The sequence below is a fragment of the Falco rusticolus genome, chromosome 4 (assembly GCF_015220075.1).
Source record: "Falco rusticolus isolate bFalRus1 chromosome 4, bFalRus1.pri, whole genome shotgun sequence".
NCBI classification, from domain to species: domain Eukaryota; kingdom Metazoa; phylum Chordata; class Aves; order Falconiformes; family Falconidae; genus Falco; species Falco rusticolus.
The window spans coordinates 11,045,155-11,070,580 of record NC_051190.1 but is presented as its reverse complement, the minus strand read 5'-3'; the positions used below and the strand labels follow the sequence as shown (position 1 = coordinate 11,070,580).

The window sequence follows — 25,426 nt, the reverse complement described above, 5'->3', positions numbered from 1 at the left end:
AGGCAGGGATAAATTCTCAGGTTTTCATAAGTTATACAGTAAGTTATATGGCATGAATCTCGTACTGTGAAGGGCCGGAGACTTAAAATAGCTGTTTGAGTGCAATTTATAGCTTCTAGTAGACTTGTCACCCTTTCTGTGAATAAGCTTTAGGGAAAAGTAGCATCTTTGCCCTGGAGGAGTGCCACTGTTATTTGCAGACAGCAGAAAGTAGCCATAAAAGAAAGGCATCATTCTTTGCAGACTTCTCAAGGTCTGATTTGGATGCTTTGGATGCTGCCAGGTTTAAAATATTTGTAGATTGCTGAAGTTAGGGTGCAGCACTGGTTGTCAAAAATCTAGGGATGTCTGGCCCAGTGCAGCCTGGCTTGTACAGAGGCAGGATGTTCTACGTAGCTGCTCTGTGCTGAATGTCGCACTGCCTCCCAGGTATGTGTGGCCTGCGATGGACATGCTGGTGTGATGTGGGTATGGCCTTAGAATAGACTTAGCAAGAGTGAGGCTGCCCACAGCAATGTCTAGAGAAGTGGAGGTGGGCAGGTCCTTAGTTCTGTCTTCATCTGGTTCTGGGTAGATGCACAGGGATGTTCCCCTGCGTTAAAAACCTTTGAAGAAAATACCCATGTTGCAGCTGTTTCTGTCAACTAAGACCTAATATTAGAAGAGCTGGCAAATGTTGAGTCCTGCCATTGGGCTTCAAGGTATTATCCTTTCTGTCCTTGATAAGTGACACTCTCTGTTGTTCTGCCATTACAACTTGGGCTTAATCTGCCGTTTCTGACCTTAAAGCAGGCATTAAAGGCAGTGCCAAGTTTATATGCTGATGTTATAACAGATGCAGAGATCAAAAGTGATTTGAGATGGGTGAACTGCTTCCTCTGAAATACTGTTGGGTACCTGACTGCATTTTTATAAATAAGGTCTTCTGTCTATGATGATAATACATTTTAAGAAACATCATATTTGTCAGCAAAACAGAAATCCTAAACTTGGATAATTTCCCTAGAAAATGGTACTCATGTAGCTATTTTTCTTAGTGGTTTGATCTTCCAAGAAGTGTTAACAGAAATCTGAAGGGGAAGTTGACTTTGAAAACTTAACATAGTATAGTAGTTTTTCAGGAAGGGAGGCAAGGATGGGCTTTATGGGACACTAATATCTGTGTACAAGTTCATTTTCACAAAATCCAAAAAAGCTGAAGTAGCAAAACGCACTGTAAAATTGTGCTTTTGAGAGAGGGAAAAGAAAAGGAAGGGGGGGGGCTTGCAGGATATTTTTTTCTCTTTGCTTTGCTGCAGTGTTTATATTGAGTTTGGCAGCAACTTTATCGCCAATGCAGTTTTGCTAACCAAGCTAAATGTGCAGCGCCAAATCTTTCTAAGGCAGAAAATCGAACTGTTCCTGCTAAGTGTGCGTCTCCTATGGTGCACACAGTTAATTTGACATTGGTACGTTCTGAGCTCATTGGGAGATGCCTGAAATCAGTAAAACTGCAAGCTTGTTCAATCAATCATCCGCTTGCCTGCCTTTTGCTGTATGGCTGTCATGACTTTTCACCCAGGCATGATGCAGCTTTTACCTGTCGTTTATTTTTTTTTTCTCCTCCCCCTCCCCAGGTCCTGAAGTCCCAGGCTTACCTGCCATCAAGAGACCCCTCAGGAAACTTCCTTATGGCAGTTGACCACTGTTTCTCTATCAAGGGTCAAGGCACAGTGATGACAGGGACTGTTCTTTCTGGCTCTGTTAGCCTTGGTGACAATGTGGAGATTCCTGCCCTGAAGGTGAGTCTCTCATTTTCACTCCCCCCAGTTTTCCTGATAGAAAGACACTCAACAAAGAAGGGAGTGTTCTCTTCCAATTGGAAATTATTCAATTATTTTCTTTTTTTGTGTGTTCTACTATAAGCCACCTTATAATAGGAAGAGACAGAGATTTTTAAATAAGGCAGCCAGTAAAGTTACCTGTTCAGTTTTAGTTGAAGAAGAGAGAAGACTGACCTGAATTAGCATGTTAGACTTTCAAATTCAGAAAAGCAAGGTGGGCATGTATCCAAGATGTGCCCAAGGACTGAGCAAGGTTTGAGTGACATGACATTAATTTGGGACATGCTGCAGTGAGAAGGCTTGCAAAAGAATCTGAGGAGGTAGGCTTCCTGAGATGTCTGGAACTGAAGGAAATAACAAGGAGAACACATTGAAATGCTTGATGCACATTCTCTTTGATTGCTAGGGCTTTAATTGATGCCAGCATGTTCTGGGAGAACTGCTGGGATGCAGTAGGTGGCTTGCTGCTGCTGGGCTTTTTGGAGAGCCTGTAGGAAGTCAAGAGGCCTTTTAGTGGCCTATGAGCTGCTTAACGGTTGTTGCTATTTTATTTCTTTAAAATATGTTCATCCTTTAAAAGAAAACAACGTGACTTTATGCTTGGAACAGGCAAAGCCTATATCACAAATGCTGATTTGAACTGCTCTGACTCTCCCTCTTTATTAATTGTCCAAAAAGAGTCAAGACTTGTGGAACGTTCTGCAGCTGCCACTTAAAATGGACACAGCTGGTTACATTCTGAAAGTAGGCAACTTTTGGCTGAAGGAACCTGGATGGGACCCTTTTGGTGCTGTCAGTGTTATCGTCAAATTGTATTACTATAAGGACCTTATTCTTCTGAGTGAACGTTCTGCTTTCTCACTTTTGCCTGTACTTTGTGGGCAAGTGAAGGATTAAGTGAGGTATTCTGGTTTCACCTGAATTATTTTGCTGATAGCTGTCAACTAACTTTTGGTCAGCCTCTTCTGCGATACCTGTGGCTATCTAGTTTATATTATACTGTCCTTTGAATAAAAGGGATCTGCACATGTACCGCATCGTGTCTGCTTTCCCAGTGGAGTTCCTCACTGCCTATATTCTCATTTGCAGCATGCAGCCCGTTCTGGGAGTCACACTTGTAGTTCCTGCAGGGAATATGCTTTGCTGGGATTGTAGCTCTGGTTTCAGCCTCTCCTGCTTTCCCCTTGCCAGTGTTCCTTCCCATTTCTGTTAGGTTCTGCTTGCTGTCCTGGGCCTGCCTACACAAGGAGTCCAAGGAGGGGCAAGTAGTTAGGAGTACAAGGCTAGTGAGTGCCGAGTGATGGCTCCTGCCCAGTGGGGCCCTGACATAGCTAGTTAGCTACTTTCTGTTTGGCATAGCACCGGCTAAACTTCCTGTAGCTTTGTGCACTGAGAGATGGGGGTGAGACAGATCAGAGTAATTATTTCTTGCAAAGAAAGAATGTGTAACTAGATTATATCTGGAAATGACTGTTCAGCTCTTCATGTATAGTCCAAGAACGTTGTGGAGAAATATGTTTAGGAATTAGTCTGCTCTTTGAGAATCTGTATAAGTATAAAGGGGAAAATGACAAAAGTACAGTGAATAAGTTGCATATTGCAAATGGTTTAAAAGGACAATAGGAAAGGTTGTGAGTGGGATTTTAAAAGATGCTTTATTCCCAAGTGACTGGGGGAGCAGTGAAGTGAAAGGCAAATTAGTAGATAAACAGGTGATTGACAAAGAGAAGCCAGTTTCCTTGGTCTCTATGGCATTAACAGCATCCCTCACAGTTTTAGATATTTTCAATTGCTGTTGATGATTTAATCCTTCTGCTGTCTTGTGTGAAGTAAAAGATGCGTCCGTTCTCTGAGTGGTAATAGTGGTGGGCAGAGTTTTGCATTTTGCTTTTTGCCACTGCAGCTTGTGAATATTCTTGTTTGTATTGTGCAGCTGTGGAAACCAAGGCACAGTAAAAGGAAGCAACTTTTGTAAATTTGAGTTGTGTGTTGTACTTACCCCTGCTAGCATCATGCAGAGTTGGGTTAGGATACCTATAGAAGGTCAAACCTTTCTCAGGCCTACAAGGTAATGGAGGAAGCACATTTCACAACACGTTGTGGTTTATGACTCTATCTGACCTTTTTTTGCCCTGACCCTGTGGTAACTGAGATTGACAGCTGGTGCCCACTGGGCATTTAGGGACATTACAAACCAGCTGCTTTTTAAATTTGAAGAACCCTCTCACCAAATGAAGTGGCATCACCTTCCAGTTCTACTAATGGACTTCGACATCTTTGACCGCTTGAACCTGCACAAAGGAGGGACACAGCAATTAAAAATAAACAGTGACATTCTCAAACGCCCATGCTTGCTCTGATTGAGGCTGAGAGCACCAGCAGTGCTTGGATTCCTTTATGCAGTTGCCTATGTAAATTGCCATCTGGGGTTGATTATGCATATAGCAAAAAGAAAAATTATATGTGTATGTTTGGCAAAAAAGCTTTGACACAGCAAACAGTTCACTATCCAATTGAGTTAGTAATATTTGCTCACTAGCACTTGAAATCCACCTTGAAGAGCATGAACCTAGGATTTCTGCAGCAAAAACATAGTGTTGGCAGAATTCTGAATGTCCTTTAAGATTATTTCAGTGGTCTTTCAATGTCTACAGTCTTCCAGTTTATAAACTGTAACAACTCGTGACATTTTTATTTCTGCTTTGTGGAAGTTCCTGGGGTTTGAATAGTAAGGATTTTTTAAAAATAAAATTAATTTTATTCTACTGATAGGATTGGTGGTAATCACTTCAAAATATTTGTCTAAGTATATTTTGTGTAGTGAATTTAGTTTAAGTGAGCATGAGTGTCAAATTCTGTGCTGCTATGTCTTTGTATAGCATACTTTAATTAAAAAAGGAATGATTTTTTTTCAGTATGGGAAAGTATCTTTGCCTGCCTTATCCAGGTGAAGAAAAAAAAGCCTTAGTAGCTTAAGAACAGCAGCTACTTAGAGGGCAAAAAACCCAGGCAAGAACCAGGACTTTTGTTCTTACCATTGGTTGTCTTAAAACAACAAAAAAAAATCCTTATGTGAAGAGTAATGTAGATTGTTGTATGGTGTCTTCCTTCTGGCCAGTGTTAGTGATTCTAACTTTGGATTGCACAGCTGCGAGCACATTAGAAATACTGGAAGATTGGGTAAAGCAGATGGTAACACACCGATATTCCTTTAAAGATACTTTAGGGCACAGAAAATGTTCCAGGTTGGTTAATAAAAATTACTCTTTCTGTCTTAAGAGTTGTGAAAGATCATAGAAGAGGTCAAGTCTGAATTGAGTAAGGAGGCAGAGATAGATGTGCATGGTTAAAGGATATAAATCTGGTCATCATTAAAGTATCGACTCAGCGTTGCCTTAACTGTGATCAAGTGCTGCAAGTGTACAGCAGCCACAAAGTGTCTATGTGGCAGCCAGGTACAAGGACCACTGTTGGGTGGGTTTTTTTCAGAACTTGTAAAAAGTAGAAACTTTTCTTCTTGCTTTATAGTCAAGTTCCTATTTGTTCTGTTTGGTGTGGTTACTGACAGATGTTAGAGCAAGTTGATGCAAGCTGAATGGCTGGTGGTGGGTAGTAGCTTTACTGGAGCCTGTATAAAAGTACAGTATGCTGCCAGTTTGTACTGCTTTTTGTCAGAAGTTCATGAGCACCTTAAATGCTGAGTAGCTGTGTTATTGTTAAATGGTTATGTTGATATTTTTATGTAGGGATCATGTGGGAATTTTTGCTGTGTGGGGAAGCTGAATAGTGGATCTGGTGTAATATAGTACAAAGTTATTTCTTGTGTAATAAATCGTGTGCACACCCGACCATTGGACTGACCTGGGGAGATGCTTCTTTAGACACTGTCAGATTTCTTTGTCTGCTAGGTGTGGTTGAGCTGTAATCATTAAAGAAGAGGAACAGTCATACCAGCTCCAACCTTCACCATCCCTCAGGTTTGCAGTAGACAATTGCCACTATTAGTGTTGAGCATTTCAATCTCAAGTTGCAGGCGTATTTATGAAACGCTTCTCTTGCAGTGGGAGAGTAGTCATCCAGGTGTTCCAGTACTCTGATATACTTTCAAGAGGACACCAGAGACATCAAATATGAAAAATATAAGAAACTTGCTTCTGTTTATCTATTCAGTTCTCGTAGTAAATGAGACTGTCAGTTTAAACCAGCAGTGGTTTCTGGCTTGGCAAGGGCCTATTTGCTGTCAAATTATGTTGACTTCATGAACTTTTAAGAAGCATCATTTTGTAAGTGTGACACCAAGGAGCTTCATGGCTTCATATACTTCCACCTTAGGAAAAGAGATAGATTATTGGTTTTCTTAAGCTGCTTTGTTGGCTAGATAACCTTGGTCTGTTTTTTGACAAACATTCTGTAGTTTTTATGGCTCATCCAACAAAAAAGGTCTCCAATGTCTGATAGAATAACCCAAATAGGAGTTGCAAGACTTTTTCCTTCAAACCACTGTAACTGTTCAAATCATAACAGACATATCTGCTTTTGCCCACGAGTACTTCAGCCTATCTGATGTCCCAAGACCTCTGAGCAGTGAGCTTTAGTATGTAAATGTATTAAGAACTTATTTCAGTGTATTTAAGGACTACTTGCACAGTTGCACGGCTAAGTCTTGCCAGAGAACATTTAAATCTCGGAAAAAGTTGGATCAAACCCCACTGAATTGGATCACAAAGACACTTATATGTGGACTTCCATGGTGAAATCTTTAATTTTCACCACTATCGTTTTGAGTTATTTGGACCTCATAATATACCCCTTCCAAATTTCAGGATATCTTGATTGTTTTTGCACTGCAAATAGATAGAACCCTTGCAAAATTTTGTGAGAGTATGTCTGAATACTGTTTATTCCATGTGTTTTTTCCAATGCTCCTTGAATTTTTCTTGCCCAGTGTAGATATAAACAGCTATATAACAGTATGTATGTCTTTGTGGCTTATCCAACAATGAGGCATGTAACAGTAGATATAAAATGCTATGGTTCCTCTGCTGGGGATGAAGTCTGGTTGGCCTTGAACATCTTCGTTTCATTGAAATGCTTTGAAGAAGGGCGGTTCAGAAAACTGGGTTAGGGGAAGAATCAATTAAATGTTACTGATTAAAATCGAGAAAAGGCAGTTCATAACACATATTAAAATATGTGGGTGATAAAGTACAAGAATCTTAAATCCTCAATCAATAAATCAAACATATACACTTAATTTTATACACGCGGTTTAATTCAGTACAAGTATTAAAGTGTTTCTGTAATTGTCTGCCACTTCTAAAGCACAGTTGTGTTTTTTGGAGATTTTCTCCTTTCCTAGAAAACAAGTGTGAATCCTACTGGTTTTGCATCTGCTGTGGCATTTACTTAAAAGCAAAACATGCAGGATTTGGCTTATACTGGAAAGTACTCCGCTTTCAACATTTGGGATATTATCAGTTGTTTTGGAAGAATTAAACTCCTCAGCACAGTTCTTTGTGGTTAAGTAAAGGATTAAAGACCTGATCCAGTGCCTGTGGAATGAAATTTAGATCTGGCAGTAAAAACTTCTCAAATCTTTTTGGGCTTGATCTCTTGAGAGAATAAGAGTAGCAGATGCTGAGCTCTTTCTAAAGATAATTTCCCTCATTTTCAATGTATGGGTTTGTAACTTTACTGTGTGGTTTTTTGATTTGCTTTTTATTTTTGTTTTAGTACACATTTAAAAAAAAAACAACAAACCAACACTGTGTCTTCAAAAAAACACCAGCAAACAAACAAAAAAAAACCCAAAACCCCCATCACAGAACCCAAGACCCCAAAGAACAGAATCTATTTTAATTTTTTATTTTAAAAAATATATTTCTAGTTAACTTTAGACTTTTAAAAGGTTCAGGAATAAAAATGGTCAGGAGGAGATTTGTATGTTGCAATTCTTTCACTACCTGTTACTGAAGTACAGTGGTTTAGTTCTTATCACTTGCAGTTTTTTTATTAAGTATCATGTAGATACAGTAATAAGAGGGAGCAAGATAAAGTACTTTGTGTGTTAAGGTTTGTTTTCTTGAGGACCAGGGATAATACGTAATAGAAAGGGAGCTCGTTATATATCATAGGGATTTTAAATTTTTTATACTAGGTCAGAGCAGAAGGGAAGGAAGCCAGGGGAGAGCAGCCAACCTGAGCAGTGCTAATCTAAACCATACACTGTATTTTTGGAACTTGTGTGTCTAATGTGATCTCTGTAGGCAGAAAAGTGGCCTAGTCAGTGCTGGCCAGTTAACTCTTCAAATACTAAAATTAATCTGCAGCTTTTTTTGGAGGTCTAGATGTACCCTGTGGTCCCTTCCAGCTAGAAACAGTTGGGATACAGATTGCCTTCTAATGGATGAGAAAATTTGTCCAAAATATCCAAGTTTCTTCCTTCGGTGGATCTGAAAAGGAAGAGATTTGTGTGTAACTTCTACATGGCCTCCATCCACTTAAACTATCTTTAAATGACTTTGGGCATCCAGGCTCCACATAGAAGTGCAGCACTGCTGGAAACTGTGCTGTTCGCCAAGGTAGACTTTAACTTCTGCAGGATTTGCGTGGTACTGATTGCTTGTTCAGGGTTATCTGCAGTGTTGACTGGTTGTAGTTAATGCACGAGATAATTCAAAGTGTGTATTTGTGCTATTGACATGCAGGTAATTATGCCTTAATAGTTAACGAGTGCAGAGTTGTTATTGCCTAAGAACTGGTGTGTTGTTCAATGGGGATACAAGATGAGAAATAAATACAGGATTGTCTTGACTCTGAGTAGATGAATACTGTGTGAGGTAAAAATCACAATTTTGTTTGATACAATGACTGGTTTTTCTTAGATAAATCAAACTATGTTTTTTCTGTCCAGATTTCAGCAAAAAATAATTTGTCTCATGAGAACTGTTAGAAAAGCTGAAGAAAGTTGTTACAGAAATACAAGGTGGGAAGGAAGCTGAGGTGAAGAACAGGGAACCAGTGGACTAACAAGAAACTTATACAGGTAGAATTGTTCTGAGGTTGGTTTTGGAGCTGAAGTGTAATAGTTTCATTAGTGACTGTGTGCACTCTTCTACGTATATGTAGGCATAGTCACCATTAGCATGCCACGTTGGTGTGCTCTCGTGAGTAGTGTAGACTGCTGGACGATGTGACTTCCACGTGTAGTCTGTGGTGCTCAGTATTCTGTAGGTCTTTTGGAATTACCAACGTACTGGGTTGCTGGATCTGATGGAAAAGCTTGGTGTCCCAGTACAAAAGTGCTACAGCTGGACACATGGAATGTGTTCTTGTATGTTACATTTGTGAGCCATTTGGCTTCAGTAGGGCAATGTAGTTAAGGATAAATATGTAGGTTTGCAACTCCAAAGCAAAGTTGAAAAGGAAATCAAACATCTAATAGCTATTAAGATGATACCTGATATTCAGATTTCTCTATTGCTTTAACTTCCCTCATCTGCTTATTCTACTTTTTCCTGCCTATTTCCATCTTTAGCTTCTTTTCTAGTCTCAACATTTGCTCTTCAAAGTGACTCATCTTTTCCACTTATGTCACAGGCTGCAAAAACTTTTCTCCCTCCTTTCTCTCAGCTGTTGCAATCTTGAGTAACAATGTGCTTGTGTGTACTTCCCTTCCCCTCGAGTACATCTTGGCTTGAAACCTCTGCTGCTTGAAACCACCATCAGTCAAGGTCAGATGAGAAACCTTGAGGTGGCATTTTTAAAGTTGTTACCATAGGCTGAAGCTAGAGTGGGTCTGATGGGAGAAAGAGCAAGACCTGATAAACATTGAGTGGTGTTATCCTCTCAAGGGCAGTTTCTGAAGATGAGTAAGTCAGTTCTGATACCTCCTCCACAGAATATGCCAGCTATTGTTTTCCTAAGGCTACGTGTCTTGCATTTATAGTTTGAAGAGGAGCACAGGAGCCATCTAAAGTGGGTGCTCTAAGCAATAGTCCTGTAAGCTGTGTACAAGAGGAGAAAAATCTGAAGACGACTTGAGCCATGACTGGGATGCAACTGAACAAAAACATGGATGTTGTCCTGGGGCTTAGTAGGGTAACATATTTCCTGTCAAGCAGTTGCTGCAGTGATTAAGTGTTGTGTTTTTGGGTTTGTGTACCCTAAGGTTCAAGAGTAGTTTGAAACGTAAGTTAATGGACATTGCTATAGTAATCACAAACTTTCATCCAGATGCCTTTTTGTTTAAATTTTATGGTAACTTTTTAAAGCAAAGGATGGCTGGTTTGTGTTTGCATAACTTGTTTGCTTAAGCATTGCTGCTGCCAGACCATTAACTTTATTTTTATTTCTTTTAATTTATCAGGTAAAATTGTTCTCAATTCAATTGAAAACAGACCCACATGCACGTACACATACCGTTTGAGCAGGAATCTTAGTGGAATGCTTGAATAGTAATTGGAAAGGTAGCCTCCTATATGGTAAACATAGCTTTTGCATTGCATTCCTGCTGTGAATGTAACTCTAGTACGAGTAGTCTTAGTTAGGGTAGTGAGCAACTATCATGTTTTAAATATTGAAGTTCAAGTGCTGGAGGCTTTGGCAAAATTTCAGTAACCGGGGTGAAGGAAGGGAATGTCACATTTTGTTCTTCCTTGGTCATCCATATACAGTAAAATTCCTCTTTTGATCAGGCTTTTAAGAAGCAGAACAATTCAGAAAGTGCTATGTTAACTAAGCCATGGTTTGCATATTACAAAGTTCTGCTCAGATCTGGGCACTGGCAAAAAAAGCATGTGAATATTGAAAATGTTATGTAACCAAGACTGTTAAAGATAAACTTCTAAACTTGACCAAAAGACAGAAGAAAATGGACTAGTACATAATGCCCAGGAATCCATAATTAGTCTGTTACCACAGTACTTTCTTGAAGTATTACTAAGACACCATAGCAAGTCCTCTGGATTTCATGTCTTGTAGTGTTTGTTCCTGAGATGGCCCCATTTATAAAACTCTAAATTTTATTTTTTTACCACTATGAAAATTACGAGAATTGACTTTGCTCTTAAAACATTGAGGTGATGAGCTGCACAAATCTGCTGTTGTATGCCTGTGACAATAACGTGTTGTGGAAACTGTATGTAAGATACATCACTAGAGTATTCCCATAACTTTGTATTATAATAGCTGATGCAGTTTGAAATGAAAGAAAAAGTAATACTAGAGAGAGCCAATATTTACAATATCAGCTGGAATAATATAATTATGTAAGCTGCCCAGATAGCACTGTGATGAACATGATACGAATGCCTAGGTACAGATTTTCATTTGCAACTGTCTGAAATGAAAACTACAAACTCCCAGGCTCTTCATGGTTCTAAAGATTAGCTTGAAAGCGTATGCTGTAAAATGCAGTTGGCTTCTCTTTCTTTCTCCTCTAATGAATAAATAATTGAGAATAAACGTTTCACACTTCGGAAATCACAAGGAAAGGTGAAGTAGCCTTTTAAACAGTCGCTGTAGCTAATACATCTTTAAGTACTTAAATTGTAGACTTAAATTCAGGCCTTTGTGCAAGTTAGATTTAGTAGTTGACCTGTCTTCTGGCTAGGCAACCTATTTTTAAGATATATTCTGTGTATAGGGTGTGTAATAGATTCTGCAAAAGAATGGTGTAGATGGCCGCGCTCCTTGTTCAGTTTAGGTGGCAGAGATCATCCATGAGAACAGATTAACTCATTGGAAGCAATGACCCTGTTAAATGTACAGACTTCTTTTTTTTTTTTCTCCTTCAACAGAGAAGAGAGGTACTGAAAAAGATTCAGAAGTCTGTCGTTTCAGGTTTTTGTGAGGTTTCAGAACCTCTTGAAGTTTTTCTGCTCTTTCTCAGTATTAGTCTAAACCACTTCAGTTTTAATTTCAGTTACTATGTTGTAGTTGCTTTTTCTTAATATTGTATTTATTATATAATGCGTTCCAATAAATTTTTATGCTAACCATCCCTGGAAAAGCTTTTTGTCTGATGTGCCGTACCTAGTACATAAGACTGCAACAAGTTCAGTGGTGGCTTAGAGAAAAAAATGTGTGCTATTATAAATCAGTTCAGTTTTGAAATATGGGTATTATTCATGTGGTATTTTCTTTGCCTAGTTGAAGACACTGATCCTCCTTGTGGAGATTAGTTGACAGTAATTGGAAGTCTTCAGGGAATGAGGAATATGCAGGTATACCACAAACACTCAAAACAAAACCACAGGAGAGAGGATTGTAAGGGGAAACTTGCAAGTATGTATGTTTGGTAAAGGATTGAAATAAATGCCCATTAAGACTGAAATAAATGCCCAGTTTGCCCTTGAGTCAATGCAAAGCAACACCAGTTAGTTTAGTCTGAATGCAAAGAAACATACAAATCTTTGCAAAAATAAAACAAAACACAGAGTCCCACTCTGGACTATTTTGTGTTGAGTTTTAGGAGGGAATTGAAATCAGGTGGTGATTGGATAAGAATGTTCTGTATGACACGTTTCTATTTCACATGTTCCTTTTCTGCAGTTCATGTGATGCTCTTGTTTGGGGATGTCCTGGTTTTGTCTGGGATAGAGTTAATCTTCCTAGTAGCTGGTACAGTGCTGTTTTGGATTTAATATAAGAATAATGTTGATAACATACTGCTGGTTTTAGTTGTTGCTAAGTAGTGCTTACTAAGTCAAGGACTTTTCAGTTTCCCATACTCTCGCCAACAAAGAGGTGCATGAGAAGCTGGGAGGGAGTGTAGCCAGGACAGCTGACCTGAACTAGCCAAAGGGATATTTCATACTATAGAACATCATCTTCACTATATAAACTGGGGGGAGTTGGCTGAGGGCCACCAATTGCTGCTCAGGAACTGGCTGGGTCAGCAAGTGGTGAGCAGTTGTGTTGTGCATCACTTGGTTTTCATGGTTTGTTTCTGCCCCCCCCCCCTTTAGGTTTTATTCCTCTCTCTCTTTTCATTATGATTTTATTTTATTCTGATTATTAAAATGTTCTTGTTTCAACCCACGAGTTTTACCTTCCCCCTGCCAAGTCTCCTCCCCATCCCACGGGGGGTGGTGGGGCGGGAGCAAGCGAGTGCCTGTGTGGTACTTAGTTGCTGGCTGGGGTTAAACCAAGACAGGGGAGAAACAGTTGTTTGTACAAAATGTATTAATGTGGCAAGGACCCTCAAATTAATGCTTCATTCCAGTCATGTCAAAGGCTACTTGATTGCCTGGGCTTTAGAGGAGGTTATTAAGTATCTTTGCCCCAGGGTAGGACTTTAATCTCTTATGGGTGGAGGTGGAGGAAGTTCTACAGTGTGGTGATACAGAGTGGGGTCCTAACTTGTTCTGAGCCCTCCCATGAGCCTGAGATGCTACATAAGATTGAAGTTCAACATAATTTATTCCGATGTGTTAATATTTCTCAGGCATGCGGTCCCCTAACTAGTGGGAAAATGGTGGAAACCTCCAGGCTGTACAAACTGTTGTGTGTCTGCTTTTCCTTCTGGCAGCACATGCTAGCAGATTAGTCACAGGTTCTAAGATACATTTGTAATCACACACTTTTTTTTTTGTAGTACAAAAGATTCAGAATTGCTTCGAGTCTTTCCTTTTGCTTGTGTCCTTCCATTGTTTTCGTCTTCACTTTCACTACCCACCTGTTCTATCTGTTCAGGTGGTTGAACTTCCATTTTCAAATCCAGTTTCCAGATGTGTGATATGTGCAGACAGCACATAAGTGGTTGTCTTTCCTGAGATCACAGGCTCTGTCAGTGGCTTTTTAGAGGCTTTCCTTTAGAGAGACTCTTAAATATTTTTAAATCGGGGGGGGGGGGGGGGGGGGCGGGAATCTTTGCAAACTTTGTTTACTATTAGGAATAGAGCTAATAGAGGTGGTAAGAGTAACAAGAACATGTTTAGGGAAGAAAATTGTGGCTTCAGTAGCCTCTGCCTTTTTCAAACATGTCTATGCTGAACTGATTTGGTGGTTTACCAGAAGCATTGAGGATATTTTCTTTCTTTTTTTTTTTTTTTTTTCTTTTTTGTAAAGGGGTGATTTTGGCAGGAACCCAAGCAGTGTTTTTTTAAAAATTACACTAATTTTCTACTAAATACATGCAAATGAGACCGCAAAGGTAGGCATTCTGTTTGCTTTATAAAAAATTGGGGTGTAGGTGCTTTTTTTTGTGGTTTTTTTAACATATGCTTCCTTTTCTAATTTTGATTAGAAAAAGCAAATGTGTGGTAAATTTCTGGTTTGCTTTTTTATTTTTTTAGTAAGGGTGATTCTAACCCTTGTCTGTGAAGGTTGCATGAAGTTAATATTGGCAAGATGATTTGAAGATTAATAAATGGGAAGAGAGATGGACAAAAAAATTTTACGTCAACTTTTCTGTTTCCCTCTTCCCATTTAACATCTAGGCATAGTTTTGTGGTTATGGTGTGACTCACAAGAAAGACTTAGGCCATCTGACATGTACATTACAAACAGTTGTAAAAACATGCCATTAGGTATCCACAATGTGTAGTGGGCCGAGTTAGTTATTTTGAATCCATAATGTTAAAGTTTTCTGGCACAGCGAGTGTAATTCCACAAATCAAACAATGTATTATTGCTTTTTGTTATGTTATCCCTGATGGACAAGGTCCCTTCTGATCAGCTCAGAAATGAAGTTTTAAATCCTGCCTTTCATTTGTTCAGTGTCATCTAGCAATGCTGACACCAGCCAGGGCTTTTTAGATGGACTTTGACAGAGAGAATACATAGATAGGATAAAAAATTTTGTAGTTATACACAGTGCTTTACAGTATGCATGCTGGTTTTCTTGCTGTTTTTCTGTATATGGAGAATCGTATTTGCAGAAGTCAGATTTGTGTTTAAATGTGATTATATTTTGGAGTTTTCCTTAACGTATCTCTAAATATTAAATTGTGTGGTGATAATTTTCTCCAATGTGAACTCTTACGTAAGTATAGTTTGAAACTATTGGACCTATACCTATATTTATTTGAGCATGACCATGTAGAAATGAGTCTTGTATCTTCCTAATGTTTCATATACTGTTAAAATTTCTTGGGAATCTTTGTTCAGAATTTGTATGCATGTGTTTTGTTTTCGGTTTTTGAAAGTAATGGCTGTTGTAATTAATTCCTTAGCTTCAGCCTCAGCTCTGAAGGAGACATTATAAACATCAAATAGCTTTAAAAGAAGCTTTTTGGAAACTGCAGTATCTGTAGTGTGTGTGTGTAGTATGTAAGAGGGATTTCGTATTTTCATTCAAAGAAGAGTTGTCGGTTTCTTTTTTTTTTTTCCTACAAAGCCATGAAGATGAGCTTTTTTCACACCGTTGTGATAGTGAGTTTTAGGGTCTGGTTCAGATTCTGTTTAATTTTAACTTTAACATAGTAAATACTTCATTGTGTGCTTAAATTTCCTTGCAAAAAGCAATTGATTCCATCTATTGTTTTTTACCTGTGTTTGTAAGTCAAATATTAAGACTTTGGTAGGTGGATATAGGAGCTATGAATGGGATGTTAAAAAAGTCTTCCCCATACGTAGCAATTTTAACAAGTGGGATCTGATTCGAGGCACTGACCTTATCTCCTACACTGATAATAAGAGGAAAGTATTTTTCGGAGTGCACAGAGATGTCACAGGAAGTCTTGGAAGTTGAGTGTGTTGGGTTTTTTCTGTGTGTGTATGTGGTGTTCAATTTTTCTAATACAGGTACAAAAAGATAGTCATAAAGGCGAACAGATAGATTGTCAGAGATGCTGATTATTCCAGTTACCACTCAAATAACTTGGAGCCGTGAGAGCTCACTGTTCCTGTAAATCAGGCTGCTTTTATTTAATGATGGATTTAGTTGTTTAACTGTAAAAAATGGCCATGAAGTACTGTAACTGTTGCGGGTTTTTTTAATTTTTGAGTCCAAGACTTTCCCCTGCTGTATTTAAAGAGCATATTGGATGCATTTTTCTTGTACAAGTTTTTGTGTGGAAATACTATCTAGTTTGAGTTTGTAGCACTCTGATCAGAATTCTGCAATAATGAAAAATAAATCAGAGCTGGAACAGGTAAATATTGGGGGTTTTGAAACTTCAGAGTAATCTTTTTACTGTGTTTTTGTTCATAAATACAACAAGCTTTAGTTTCTGTGAAGCAGACGTCTCAGTGAAAATGGGAGAAGCTGAAATCTGTGCAGGCAGGTGTTGAGCAAATGTCTCCAACAAGCTTTCACAAGGGTTGTGTTCTAGATCTTCCATTTATTTTATTAGTCTTCTCAGAATCTCACTTCTCAGATTTGGACTTTGCTGGGTGATTCTGTGACAGGAACATCCAGATGTATACCTGTTGCTTAAATCTGATTCCAGCCAGTCTTCCAAGTAATATTTGTTTATCCCTTGTGCATCCCAGGCTCCCTCAGGTGCCTTCTCCTCAGCACTGGTGTGTTGCTGCTTCAAGATAATTTTAACTGACAATGTTACTAGACCACACACTTGGGGTATTTAGCTATACCTTTTGAACCACACTTACAAAAATGTAGAGGACTTAAGTGTTCCAAAAGCGTGAACGTTTTCAGCCTCATCAATTATTTTTAATATTAAAAGTCAGCAGATGGAGCCAAAGGCTTGTAGAAAAATTAGTTGTGCAGAATATGTACTAAACCACAAAGCCCACTAAGTTTAATAATGTTTCTATTGAAATTTGTAACAGCAAAGCTATTTATTTGCTGCTAAACCTCATACTAGCATCCCTTTTTAATTCCCTTGCCTCTGGGCAGAGTAAGAGCTCACCCCTTGATGTACGGGGGAGCCTAACAAGACTAAAACGAGAGAAATTTCAGTGGGAACTTGATTTTCTTTGTAGATTTAAATCTGTGGAAGGTTTTTTGCAGCATTGTTCACCATTTTATCAGAAAAAATGGTGTTATATTTTGTCAATATTTTTATTTCTCCTACGAGCACGGTAATTGGAATCCACTATTGAGGGTTAGATTGGAATTCATTACAACCTCATTTTCATTATTGCACAGTTGGTAAGGTACTGGGGTTTCATGTTTTTCTTCTGAAGCAACTGAAATAAGCCTTTGCCTTGGATAACATGTCAGACTTGATAGCCTAATAGGCTAACCCTATGCTTTTGTTTAATATTAACATCCTTTGGGGATTTTAAATAATATCTTTAGAAAAATAAGGGGGTGGAATGTTTTCTAAACAGTGTGCAATTTATCCCATTTTAATAAACTAGAAAATCCAAAGGCAATAAGTGGTACCTACTTTTTGCAGGAAAAGGGAGGAAAAAAATGTCATAGTTAAAGGATGAGATCCAAAGGGGATGCAGGAAGTGATGATGATGACTGAACAGAGACTATTCCAGTGGCACAGTATTGTTTTGCCTTTTAGTAAAGACAGAAAAATGAAAATGTCAGATGACTAATGGCAGCTGTTTTGTCTAAGTATTAAACTTCACTTTAAAAATTCTTTCTCCTCTAAATCTAATCTTTGAAGGATTATGAAATGTGCATATGTTGAACATAGAGTAAGTGGTATATAAATGTGTGCTTAAGTATTGCATGTATATTTTTTCCTCATTTTTGTTTTACTGATTCTTGAAGCTATGTCTTTTTAGTTAGGAGCAATTATCTACTTAGATTGACTCTGGAAACTTGGCTTACTGGCCAAGTTAAAAGCTTTTCTTATTTTTCTGTTTATCTTTGGCTTCATCTGTGTTTAAATTATTTTTTCCCCCACTCCTCCTGTTGAAAGACAGTGATAAAACTTCATGCAGTTGTACCAGCTTGCTGACTTAATTTCCTCTAATCAACATTCAAGAGTTTCTAACATTGATGTTTTTCTTTTCAATGATATGATCATTTCTTAGTTTTGGATTCACTCTGGACTGTAGGGTCTTCTAGTTAGACACTTTTCTCCCTAAATAAAGGTACCCAGTCAATTCCAATAAAATATTTTCTTCTCAAGCCTTTTGAATTGTGCCAAAAACTTGTAAAATACAGGACTGGAGGGTGCAACCCGAATTATATCTTAGTCTAGTTTCCTAAAATTGCAAGTAACCAAATCTTGCAGTCTCACTGTGATGAGTAACTTTTATATTTACTGGATAATAATATTAATGCATCTTGTCCCATGTTATGATTTTATATTCTCTTTTTTTTTCTGAGTGCTTTTTCTTATATTTAAGAGACTTCTGGATATACAGTCCATGTTCAGCATTGATTTGCACTGTATCCTCTGTGCAGCCTTGCCCTTAAAGATGAGAGCAAACGCTGTTTTGGTTTTTGAGGGAAGAATGTTTTGACTAATGAAGAACAGTTGGTAGATGTGGTGGCTGATGCAGTGGGGTCTCCTTAGAAAAGACACTGTACAAAAAGCAGTGGTAACTTCTGGTGTTACAGTGGTGCACACTTTCAATTGCAAGTTGCTGCCTTTGTCTCCCCTTAAAATGTTCTTCTGCTACTAGGTTTCTCTCCTAGATTTTGGTAATGAGCAAACCTAACTGACTTTTTAAAATTGGTACTTTTTTTCAGATGGCTACCTCCATAGTGTGTGTGTGATGTCCTTGGGCATTTTGTAATCATTTTAAATTGAGAAGGTGCATACAACTACAACACACATAACAGCAAGAGAAAAAGTTGTGATGCAGTTTTGCACTATTGAGGAAGTACATAATGTCCCAAAATTTTGTGGGAATGGGGGCTGAGAGCTAGTGACTATAGTGGGAAATCTCCAAATGAGGAAACCTGGTCATGAAATGCTTTTAAAAAATCTGATGGAATTTTTAATACTACACTGACAAAAAAAATCTTAAATAGTGTAGTGAATAAGGAAAAAAATTAGCATTGGTGGATAGGCTAGATAAGCTTCCTTTTGGACTAGATTCAGCCATCTCAAAGAATTTTTTGTGGCCTGCACACTTTGGATTACATGTAATTTCAACTTTAATTTAAAATGGAAAAGTTCTAGTTTTTGAGACTGAGGGAGTGACAGTTGCAGTTTTCCAGTCCTGATTGCAGACATAGCAGAGACATATGAAATCTTCCAGTCTTGGTATGTTAACTTTTAGGTCTAATTGTGGTACTTGAAAATGTCACTGGCCATTTCAGTGAAGGTCATCTCAGCAGGTGTGACTGGCCATGCAACAGCGATCAGACCCAAAGGATAGGAAGTGGAAGATTCTGCAAGGAAAGAAACCTAGCAGAAGAAGAGATATACATATATAGAGAAAAAAAAAAACCCAAAAAGCTGGTTTTGATGTGCCACAGTACTGTATAAAGTATTAAAAAATTGCTGTGTGAAATACCTTTATGTGCCAACATTAACAACTCACTCTTCTTCCATAGGCTTCAGGTTACCCTCCTTACTTTTACCAAGCTTCTGTCATTGGTGATCTGCTGTCATGTATTTTTGCATGATGGCTCTATTGCCGTCTTGTCTGTTACCCATGCATGTTGCAACCTCAGTGAGCTTATTTTTAGGGTCCCTTCATGGACCACATTTAGCTTCCTTTTAAAAGACCCATAATTGATTAAAATTATTGATAAATTGACAGTTCTTTTCCATCTCTTCCTCCTGACTGATGACCATCTCCTTGTCATTGATATATAAACTCCCAGAAGTGGATATTCCTCAATTTTTTTAAAAAAAATATTCTGACAGAGTGAATCCTTAAAGAAATTAAGAAATAAAAGCACCAACAAAAGCAAAATGGCATTTTGTTCATTTTTTTATCCTGAATATTTTGGTAAACATCATGTTAGCCAAGAGAATCCTGTTGAGCATTCACTGTGCCTCGGTGGTACTTGCACATCTGTGTGTGATGGGCTTGTTCCCTTCCCTGAGTAGCAGTAGGTTTCCCTTGTTTCTGTTACAGGTGTCTGTGATACTAGGTACTGGAAAATGAGGCAGCATGTTTTAAATAAATTAATTTGTGCACGTAACTCAGAATTGTTGATAGTTGTAATTTCTTTTGGTCTTGATGAAGGTTGAACAAATCGTGTCACTAGAACTGCCACTAAAAGGTGTGCGTGTGTGTAAAATGTAGAAATGTTTATTCACTTGATGACAGATGATATAGGTTTAGGCAAATAGAAAGTGTGTTTAGAAGATAATAGTTTGGAGTTCTGTCGTTTGAATGCAGCTCCTGACTGTCATTGTCAGAATATACTCGGTATGCTTGCAGCGTGTATTGGGAATTATTTCTTTTATAACCAAACCTAGGGGTTTTTTTCAAATTGGACAGCTCTTTCATAGCAAGCTAACAAATCCTTGAGAGGCAAAGAAGTCACAACTCTACATCTATTGTAAATGCTTGTTGTATCAGAGGTGAGGGACCCTTTTCATGAGTTAATCAAAAAGACCTATGCAAACAAGCAAGAGGATTTTTTTTTTCTTCAGTCAGTCACTACAGTTACAGAGCCTGACATTGTTAGGTGAACCTTCGTGATCTCATAGGCTACTGCATACTCTTGTGCGCCAGACCCCTCTTAATAAAAATGTGGGGCACTGGATACACAAATTCATAGCAGCTGTCACAGCTGGGCTGTGGTGAAATTTGGTCAAGACCCTTTGAACTTTTTATTTCACACTAATCCCATTTAGTGTGATCAATATATGGACCTCCAGCTCCTAGGTCTGTTAATTAGGTGTCAAGTGTAGGGTTGGCCGGTGTCAGGCTGTAAAATACAAACACAGAAAGGACTATCAGTAGGGAAGTGAAGTGTTTATTGTCTGAATGTATAAGAGCCATCGGTTCTGAAAAGTTACCTTCCTAGTCTGAGATGTCCTCAGGCATCTTGAGAGTCTTTTGTTTCTCTCAGGAAGGTAAATGAATAGTTAAATAAGCATTTTAACCAAAAAAATGGTGTGGCTGGGGGCTGCAGAATAATGTAAGAGATCCATTTCTACTAATAATGTGATGTTGGAATAGCTCTTTGCTTACCTTCCCCCACCCACCGCCCCCCTTAATAAAAATGCTTAATGATTGCTCCGGTAACTATTTGCATGGCGTTGTTTAAGACGGGAGCCCTTTCTTTTTTTGTGTATGTACATCTAAAATGAAGCTTCTCGTAAGACTTTACCAATATTTGTTTTAACTTGTGCCTTGTAGCATTTAGGGAATAGGCAGGATAACTTTAAAAAAAAAAAAAAAAAAAGACTCCTGAGATTCTCCAAGATGGGGAAATGAAGATTTAACTCCCCCATCTTTAGTTCTCTATTATTCAGGGAAGGGTAATGTAGAATGATATTTCAGCTTTCATACATTTTTTTGGTTCCTTTATTTCAGCTTTCCAGTGACAGAAAGGACTGGGGAGTCGTGAGGAGTTTGTTTCATCTCCTTTGAAGAAAACCTTAAATTTATAATCCCAGATCAGACCTTTCCTATAACTCATGCAACTCATCCTGTTAACTGTTTTAATATATGGCACCGCTATTTCATTAAACAACATCCAGGAATAATTAGTTCAGCAACGATGCCTTGGAACAAAAGCTCTTGATTTCGTTTAACTTTATAAGTTGGTCTCTTTTGATCTGCAAGAACACATCTGGGGCCTTTAAGAAAGCAGAAAGAAAAAATATTAAATGTTTAGTAAGGCTGTTGTTGAAGGTTTTAGAACACAGTAACCCTTTGGTACCAGGGTGTAGCTCAGAGGCAAAAAAGTGTGAATTTCTTACTTCATAAGATATCACATGGCACGTCTATATGGTAAATGCTGGTTTTTGCTAGCTGGTGATCACTACAATTTGGCTTTATTTCCAGTTTTGTAAGATGCAGCCTCTTCATTCTTTCCTCAACTTTTCCCCTCTGTTTCTTTCCCCTTCTGCCCTCTTTCTTCCCCCAGCTGCATATGAATGGATTAATCAGAATCATTATTGATAAACCTGACTTTTTTTTACCATATATCTGTGCATTAGAACTTGGTTTTGCTGTATCAAACTTTGCACCATACTGCTTTGTTCCTTTAATAGCTTAGTATTATTTGCCAAGGCGGTAGGGATAAATCCATTTATTCTTTAGACTTAACTGCTTAGATATTCAAAATATCATACAATGCAGAGGATATAAATTTACTTGTCTGATCTTAATCACTGTACTGACCTGTATTAGAAATTGCTTGCTAGTTGAACTCTTTAAATTAAAATTTGCCACTAAAAAGAAAAATCCTACCTCAAGGAAAAGCTATAAAGATTTTGTGTACCAATTGGGTTTTATTATGTAAACTTAAAATAAAAATGTGAAAAATACTTGTCTGATAGTAATTAATTCCTTTATTCCTTTTTCTTTTCTTCTTCTCATAGCAGAGGTAGCCTTTGTTTTGACTGTACTTATTGCAAGGAATTCACTAGGAGTAGTACCATATCATTTGATTTGTATTGATGTGCATACTTGTGTGTGTGTGTGTTTGTTGCATTGCACTGGAGTGCTCTTGTGTTTATATTCTAAGCATTTCCTAGAAAAAGTACAAATCATCACAATTAATGTTAAAGTTTGCCACAACTAATGAAGCCTACCAGATCTGTCAGTAATTATTTATCACCTTTGTTTCATTTTGTGTAAATGATGGCTTCTATTAACGAGCTTGTTTTAGAGACAGGACAGGAGAATTTTGTTCATGAGAAAGAAACAAGTGAAAGAACTTAGTCTTAATTTTCCCCTTGACCTGTCAAAATAAAAGTGAAAAGAGCTGAAAATATTATTTTTCATTACAGGTTTTATTTTTAAATGCAGCTTTATGTTCATTCTGTGTTTGTTTTCCTTAGTGAGCCTTTAACTCCAAGGTTGTGACCCAATAATGACCTCCTCTTTCCACTCTCAATTGCTTTTGACCTACTCCATTAAGTAAAAAGAAATAACCCAACAGAAGGGTAACAAGATCGCTGCTACCACACCAAGGAAACAGGCAGGCTTTGGGATGCTCTTCTTTAATCTCTCTATCCACAGAGCCTTCATTTTAATTTGCAAAATTGAACCCAGATCGAGAGCAGTAAAGCCTGAATACGGTAAATATTCATGCCTCAGTGATCTAGAGTAGCTCCATTACATTTCAGAGATTGGGAGAATTACCTTTTGGATTATGTATATTCATGGGCTGATTTTTATTTGAGATATAATATTACTCACATTGGGCTACATGTCGCACATTCTACCAAAACCAGTCTTCTCACAAAGCTCCAAATGTTCCTTACACGTAAAAGTTTTACTTCTTTATCCTATAGTTTCCTCCCTTTTATGCTTTTCAAAGACTGGTAGTAAACAAATTTCCTTTAAAGAAGAAGGAAAAAATCCCAGTAGAAGTTTTTCTATAAAACCTTCAACCCTGTGTTTACTGTGATACATTCTTTTGCATGTGACTTTGAAGTCTTCAGATAAAAGTATTATTATTGTTCTAAACCTAAATCTATTTGGAAAAAAAAGAATTCGGTTCATTCTGTCGGAAGAAGAAAATTCCAGACAGCCTTTCTTTAACCTCTCATTTTGCATTGGTTTTGATTTCTTCCTGGATTTTTTTGCTTTGAAAAATGTTTTATTGAGATAATTTTTTATAAGTTGCAGAAATTTTAGCTGTTATGTAAATGTTAAGCTTACTCTGCCATAGTTTTACTATGGGTCTGACATTCTTTGCCTAGATACTTGCTGGTTAAACTCATTGGCATTATGTTATGCTTTTAAAAATGCATATTTTGTCATCTGTAGCGATAGATGTCACAAGCAGTACCACTTAATTTAAGGCTACTCAACAACTTTAAGATTCCTTGTTTGGTTACAAAAAGCCTGAAAGATTTTAGTCAGTTGGAGATGAAGGTATATCTAGTAGGTGTCTGGCTTCTGCTACCTTCCACACAGCCTGGAGCGCGGGGACCTCTTCCCTACCCACGGCCCCCAGTGTTCAATGTGTACAGCTGTCACGCTCCTTCGGCCAGAAGACTAAAAGGGGATGCGATCCTAAAAGGGGATGATATGGTCCTCGAATCGGGAAGAGGCAATGCAGAGAGGAAATAAAGGTGCAGTAGGGCTTGGTGCTCTTGGTGTTCCCCCTGTGAATCACAGGTAGAGGAGATGTAAGGGGTGGAACCCGAAGAGCATATTAAGAATATGTAATTACTGGGGAAATACTGTGAGAGCAAATCATGCTTGACCAGCCTGATTGCCTTAAAATACTAAACGTTGGGTTTTTCTTGAGAATTTGGGTTGTGACAAATACACAGTTGATGTTCCTATCTGCAATGAGGCATAATGCCATGTTACCACAAGAGTGACAAGATGACTGAAGTTTACTAAATAAATAACTCCAGTAAGGTGGCATACATGCAATACTGTGTGAATTTGATGGTTTACAGTAAATAAGGACTTCAGGGAGGTTCAGGCATGAGAAGAAAATAAATAGAGGATAGTTTTCTTATTCAGTGAGCTTTGTCCAGCCTGTGCATGGAATGGATGAGGTTCTGTTGGAAAAAATCTGAGGTTACATACTTAAAGGGTACATGAGAATGTATTGGCACAGAAGGTGCAAAATCTTAATCTTAACACTTGCTAATTTTTGATTTGTGATTGTGTGCATGAACATAGCATACAAGTAGTTAATTATGGCATTAAAGCAGAGCAGTGTGAGAGTAAGATGACTGACCTGCTTGTTTATTTACTGGGTGCATAACCATATTTTCGATGTGTGAAAGGAAATAAGCTAAAGGGATTTTAGTATCCTCTTTTGTATTGTGTTATTCCAGTGTTGCAGTGCAAGCTTTTCAGGCTGTGGCATTATTTTGGTCAGGAGGAGGAGTATTTTAAATAAAATCCGATAGCATGTGTGTGGCATTACATAGGCACCATAGTGGTCATATGGTGAATACCCTTGTAAACTTTTTTTAAAAAAAAAAAAAAAGTTAAAAGAATTATTCTGTGTGAAATAGTTTTTCCTCCACATGCTGTATTCCTTTCCTGTCTGGAGACAAGTGAGGCCATGGACAAATAATAGATTCTAGGAATATTCAGGATCTTTCAGAAAATTGTTACTAAGCCATATGATCTTGGCGGCACCTGCAAACTTGGAATTCTTTCTGACACTGAGGTTTCTGCTCAGCTGGTTGTTGCTAGTTGGTCCTAGCTGCCACTGTGGTGTTGCCTCAGAAAGGACGGCTTTCAACAACCTGAGCAGTGGGGAAAAGTTTGCATGGTGTGACAGCTGTGCAACCATGTACTACTGACTGCTCCTGGTTTATCTCCATTTTTTGCTGTTCTAAAATCCTGGTGAAAGTTTGGAGCGAATGTTTCTCAGCATTCACTGAGATATGACATGAACTGCAAAAGTACTGCAGAGGATTAAGAAAATACTCCATATCTTAATTTTTAAAATAATTTTTAAAATCAATTATTTCCACAGAGGATGTGGATGGGGGAGGGCAGAGGCCCTGACTCATGATTCCTGAACGCTTGTTATTGCTCTCTTGTTCCTTCGCAGCCTAGGTGTCCTTTTGACACTTTCAAGCAGGGCTGGGTTGCCTTCACTAAATGCATTGCTGCTTACTCATCTATAGGGCTCAGCTTTACCTGTGAATGGTCATCCC

General features: G+C 38.2%; 1 protein-coding gene across 3 annotated transcripts in view; it reads left to right on the top strand.

The window, feature by feature from the left end:
- The window catches only part of EEFSEC (eukaryotic elongation factor, selenocysteine-tRNA specific), a 128,735-nt gene that overhangs the window by 40,366 nt on the left and 62,943 nt on the right, over nucleotides 1–25,426 (top strand). For all 3 annotated transcript variants that reach the window (XM_037385176.1, XM_037385177.1, XM_037385178.1), the window contains exon 4: nucleotides 1,617–1,781. In XM_037385176.1, the coding sequence (XP_037241073.1) occupies nucleotides 1,617–1,781 (165 nt within the window). The remainder of the gene's footprint in view (nucleotides 1–1,616; nucleotides 1,782–25,426) is intronic.